Genomic DNA, 6,000 nt, shown 5'->3' on the forward strand with positions numbered 1-6,000 from the left:
ACAATTCTCTCTTTGTTACGCTCACAATCTCTCTAAATAGTAGTTAACCCTAAACTGTTTGCTAAGCTTGCTTTTACAATAATAAATTGCCTCAAAAACTTATCTTTAGGTGTGCGTGTTAAGCCTCCTTTTCTAGGGGTAAAACCACACACTCTAGATTTTCTTAGCTATGAGCTAAACATCTCTATTTATAGATTTAGCGGTTTCCCAAACCTTATAGGAATCTATTTCCTTATATAAGATTAATACATTTTCTAGGTATATTTATATATCTAGGAATATTACCTTGTCTAGGAATATTCCTAATCTAGGAATAATTCCTTTTCTAAGTATATATTTCCTTATCTAGACATATTACCTTGTCTAGGAAATATTCCCTTTCTAGGTATATTTACTTATCTAGGAATATTACTTTGTCTAGGAGTATTCCTTATCTAGGAATACTGCCTAAAAGTCAGTATTCCTTCCTTAAATTACAATTCTATCCTCAATCCTTCTTGAGGATCACTAGTTCCCGGAGAGAGGAAGATACACATATATCATGCGCCCCCACTCAAGAACTTGAACTCCCGTGAAAGTTAGATTGGAGGTTAAGGAACTCGAGGGTTCCTTTCAACCTGTTGAACCATCTCTCTTTGCTGGAAACTGGACCTTGACGTCTAATTTGAAAAGCTTTCATATCTCTTCGTCTTGTCTTAGTCACTCTTCGTTCCATGATGCAATCTTCTTTGAGAGGTTCTTCTTCTCCTTCTTCAAAAACACCAGACGGAGACATAGTCTTTTTCTTCGCCTTCCGCTTAGGTGTATGAGAATGAATACCATTATTCGATTCCTTATGGGTAACTTGAATCGACTGCGTGTCTATTTATAGCTCATCCACCTTTTCTTGCATAGTTTGTGGTTCGCTATGCTTAGGATCATAAACTAACTTTCCCATCTTTGATTCCCTTGTTCTCCTAACGTCTTCTAGCTTATCGAGCACCTCACCAAGTTTTATGTAGAGAGACCTAGTGAAAACCATAAACCACAAGAATCTTTTCTAAAAGAACGAACCTTGCTCTGATACCAACTTGATGCGTTTTGATCTCTTTACCTTGGAAAGCTATTATTATAGAGGCGGAATTCAGAATAATAATAGACGAAAAGACTTAGAAAACAGAGACACAAGAAAGTAATGTGAATAAAAATATCTTCTCTAGATTATGAACAAGAAAACGATTTACAATTCTCTCTTGGTTACGCTCACAATCTCTCTAAACAGTAGTTAACCCTAAACTGTTTGCTAAGCTTGCTTTTACAATAATAAATTGCCTCACAAACTTATCTTTAGGTGTGCGTGTTAAACCTCCTTTTCTAGGGGTAAAACCACACACTCTAGATTGTCTTAGCTATGAGCTAAACATCTCTATTTATAGATTTAGCGGTTTCCCAAACCTTATAGGAATCTATTTCCTTATCTAAGATTAATACCTTTTCTAGGTATATTTATATATCTAGGAATATTACCTTTTCTAGAAATATTCCTAATCTAGGAATAATTCCTTTTCTAAGTATATATTTTCTTTTCTATAAATATAACCTTGTCTAGGAAATATTCCCTTTCTAGGTATATTTCCTTATCTAGGAATATTACTTTGTCTAGGAGTATTCCTTATCTAGGAATACTGCCTTCCTTAAATTACAATTCTATCCTCAATCCTTCTTGAGGATCACTAGTTCCCGGAGAGAGGAAGATATACATATATCATGCGCCCCCACTTAAGAACTTGAACTCCCGTGAAAGTTAGATTGGAGGTTAATGAACTCGAGGGTTCCTTTCAACCTGCTGAACCATCTCTCTTTGCTGGAAACTGGACCTTGACGTCTAATTTGAAAATCTTTCATATCTCTTCGTCTTGTCTTAGTCACTCTTCGTTCCATGATGCAATCTTCTTTGAGAGGTTCTTCTTCTCCTTCTTCAAAAACACCAGACGGAGACATAGTCTTTTTCTTCGCCTTCCGCTTAGGTGTATGAGAATGAATACCTTTATTCGATTCCTTATGGGTAACTTGAATCGACCGCGTGTCTGTTTGTAGCTCATCCACCTTTTCTTGCATAGTTTGTGGTTCGCTATGCTTAGGATCATCAACTAACTTTCCCATCTTTGATTCCCTTGTTCTCCTAACGTCTTCTAGATTCTCGAGCACCTCACCAAGTTTTACGTAGAGAGACCTAGTGAAAACCATAAACCACAAAAATCTTTTCTAAAAGAACGAACCTTGCTCTGATACAAACTTGATACGTTTTGATCTCTTTACCTTGGAAAGCTATTATTATAGAGGCGGAATTCAGAATAATAATAGACGAAAAGACTTAGAAAACAGAGACACAAGAAAGTAATGTGAATAAAAATATCTTCTCTAGATTATGAACAAGAAAACGATTTACAATTCTCTCTTGGTTACGCTCACAATCTCTCTAAACAGTAGTTAACCCTAAACTGTTTGCTAAGCTTGCTTTTACAATAATAAATTGCCTCACAAACTTATCTTTAGGTGTGCGTGTTAAACCTCCTTTTCTAGGGGTAAAACCACACACTCTAGATTGTCTTAGCTATGAGCTAAACATCTCTATTTATAGATTTAGCGGTTTCCCAAACCTTATAGGAATCTATTTCCTTATCTAAGATTAATACCTTTTCTAGGTATATTTATATATCTAGGAATATTACCTTTTCTAGAAATATTCCTAATCTAGGAATAATTCCTTTTCTAAGTATATATTTTCTTTTCTATAAATATAACCTTGTCTAGGAAATATTCCCTTTCTAGGTATATTTCCTTATCTAGGAATATTACTTTGTCTAGGAGTATTCCTTATCTAGGAATACTGCCTTCCTTAAATTACAATTCTATCCTCAATCCTTCTTGAGGATCACTAGTTCCCGGAGAGAGGAAGATATACATATATCATGCGCCCCCACTTAAGAACTTGAACTCCCGTGAAAGTTAGATTGGAGGTTAATGAACTCGAGGGTTCCTTTCAACCTGCTGAACCATCTCTCTTTGCTGGAAACTGGACCTTGACGTCTAATTTGAAAATCTTTCATATCTCTTCGTCTTGTCTTAGTCACTCTTCGTTCCATGATGCAATCTTCTTTGAGAGGTTCTTCTTCTCCTTCTTCAAAAACACCAGACGGAGACATAGTCTTTTTCTTCGCCTTCCGCTTAGGTGTATGAGAATGAATACCTTTATTCGATTCCTTATGGGTAACTTGAATCGACCGCGTGTCTGTTTGTAGCTCATCCACCTTTTCTTGCATAGTTTGTGGTTCGCTATGCTTAGGATCATCAACTAACTTTCCCATCTTTGATTCCCTTGTTCTCCTAACGTCTTCTAGCTTATCGAGCACCTCACCAAGTTTTATGTAGAGAGACCTAGTGAAAACCATAAACCACAAGAATCTTTTCTAAAAGAACGAACCTTGCTCTGATACCAACTTGATGCGTTTTGATCTCTTTACCTTGGAAAGCTATTATTATAGAGGCGGAATTCAGAATAATAATAGACGAAAAGACTTAGAAAACAGAGACACAAGAAAGTAATGTGAATAAAAATATCTTCTCTAGATTATGAACAAGAAAACGATTTACAATTCTCTCTTGGTTACGCTCACAATCTCTCTAAACAGTAGTTAACCCTAAACTGTTTGCTAAGCTTGCTTTTACAATAATAAATTGCCTCACAAACTTATCTTTAGGTGTGCGTGTTAAACCTCCTTTTCTAGGGGTAAAACCACACACTCTAGATTGTCTTAGCTATGAGCTAAACATCTCTATTTATAGATTTAGCGGTTTCCCAAACCTTATAGGAATCTATTTCCTTATCTAAGATTAATACCTTTTCTAGGTATATTTATATATCTAGGAATATTACCTTGTCTAGGAATATTCCTAATCTAGGAATAATTCCTTTTCTAAGTATATATTTTCTTATCTAGAAATATAACCTTGTCTAGGAAATATTCCCTTTCTAGGTATATTTCCTTATCTAGGAATATTACCTTGTCTAGGAGTATTCCTTATCTAGGAATACTGCCTAAAAATCAGTATTCCTTCCTTAAATTACAATTATATCCTCAATCCTTCTTGAGGATCACTAGTTCCCGGAGAAAGTAAGATACACATATATCATGCGCCCCCACTCAAGAACTTGAACTCCCGTGAAAGTTAGATTGGAGGTTAAGGAACTCGAGGGTTCCTTTCAACCTGCTGAACCATCTCTCTTTGCTGGAAACTGGACCTTGACGTCTAATTTGAAAAGCTTTCGTATCTCTTCGTCTTGTCTTAGTCACTCTTCGTTCCATGATGCAATCTTCTTTGAGAGGATCTTCTTCTCCTTCTTCAAAAACACCAGACGGAGACATAGTCTTTTTCTTTGCCTTCCGCTTAGGTGTATGAGAATGAATACCATTATTCGATTCCTTATGGGTAACTTGAATCGACTGCGTGTCTGTTTGTAGCTCATCCACCTTTTCTTGCATAGTTTGTGGTTCGCTATGCTTAGGATCATCAACTAACTTTCCCATCTTTGATTCCCTTGTTCTCCTAACGTCTTCTAGCTTCTCGAGCACCTCACCAAGTTTTACGTAGAGAGACCTAGTGAAAACCATAAACCACAAGAATCTTTTCTAAAAGAACGAACCTTGCTCTGATACCAACTTGATGCGTTTTGATCTTTTTACCTTGGAAAGCTATTATTATAGAGGCGGAATTCAGAATAATAATAGACGAAAAGACTTAGAAAACAGAGACACAAGAAAGTAATGTGAATAAAAATATCTTCTCAAGATTATGAACAAGAAAACGATTTACAATTCTCTCTTGGTTACGCTCACAATCTCTCTAAACAGTAGTTAACCCTAAACTGTTTGCTAAGCTTGCTTTTACAATAATAAATTGCCTCACAAACTTATCTTTAGGTGTGCGTGTTAAACCTCCTTTTCTAGGGGTAAAACCACACACTCTAGATTGTCTTAGCTATGAGCTAAACATCTCTATTTATAGATTTAGCGGTTTCCCAAACCTTATAGGAATCTATTTCCTTATCTAAGATTAATACCTTTTCTAGGTATATTTATATATCTAGGAATATTACCTTGTCTAGGAATATTCCTAATCTAGGAATAATTCCTTTTCTAAGTATATATTTTCTTATCTATAAATATAACCTTGTCTAGGAAATATTCCCTTTCTAGGTATATTTCCTTATCTAGGAATATTACCTTGTCTAGGAGTATTCCTTATCTAGGAATACTGCCTAAAAATCAGTATTCCTTCCTTAAATTACAATTATATCCTCAATCCTTCTTGAGGATCACTAATTCCCGGAGAGAGGAAGATACACATATATCATGCGCCCCCACTCAAGAACTTGAACTCCCGTGAAAGTTAGATTGGAGGTTAAGGAACTCGAGGGTTCCTTTCAACCTGCTGAACCATCTCTATTTACTGGAAACTGGACCTTGACGTCTAATTTGAAAAGCTTTCGTATCTCTTCGTCTTGTCTTAGTCACTCTTCGTTCCATGATGCAATCTTCTTTGAGAGGTTCTTCTTCTCCTTCTTCAAAAACACCAGACGGAGACATAGTCTTTTTCTTCGCCTTCCGCTTAGGTGTATGAGAATGAATACCTTTATTCGATTCCTTATGGGTAACTTGAATCGACTGCGTGTCTGTTTGTAGCTCATCCACCTTTTCTTGCATAGTTTGTGGTTCGCTATGCTTAGGATCATCAACTAACTTTCCCATCTTTGATTCCCTTGTTCTCCTAATGTCTTCTAGCTTCTCGAGCACCTCACCCAGTTTTACATAGAGAGACCTAGTGAAAACCATAAACCACAAGAATCTTTTCTAAAAGAACGAACCTTTCTCTGATACAAACTTGATACGTTTTGATCTCTTTACCTTGGAAAGCTATTATCTTCTCTATATTATGAACAAGAAAACGATTTACAATTCT

The 6,000-nt window shown here is 36.0% G+C and overlaps 1 protein-coding gene across 1 annotated transcript; it reads right to left on the reverse strand.

Moving 5' to 3' along the window:
- Positions 1 to 1,758: 1,758 nt before the first annotated feature.
- Positions 1,759 to 4,568, reverse strand: LOC113294192. Its single transcript, XM_026542603.1, has 3 exons — positions 4,249 to 4,568; positions 3,028 to 3,417; positions 1,759 to 2,212 (listed from the first exon to the last, which is right to left on the reverse strand). The coding sequence occupies exons 1-3, from the start codon at positions 4,566 to 4,568 to the stop codon at positions 1,759 to 1,761; spliced, it is 1,164 nt and encodes a 387-aa protein (XP_026398388.1).
- Positions 4,569 to 6,000: the final 1,432 nt, after the last annotated feature.

The sequence above is a fragment of the Papaver somniferum genome, chromosome 7, assembly GCF_003573695.1.
Source record: "Papaver somniferum cultivar HN1 chromosome 7, ASM357369v1, whole genome shotgun sequence".
In the NCBI taxonomy this organism is placed as follows: Eukaryota; Viridiplantae; Streptophyta; class Magnoliopsida; order Ranunculales; family Papaveraceae; genus Papaver; species Papaver somniferum.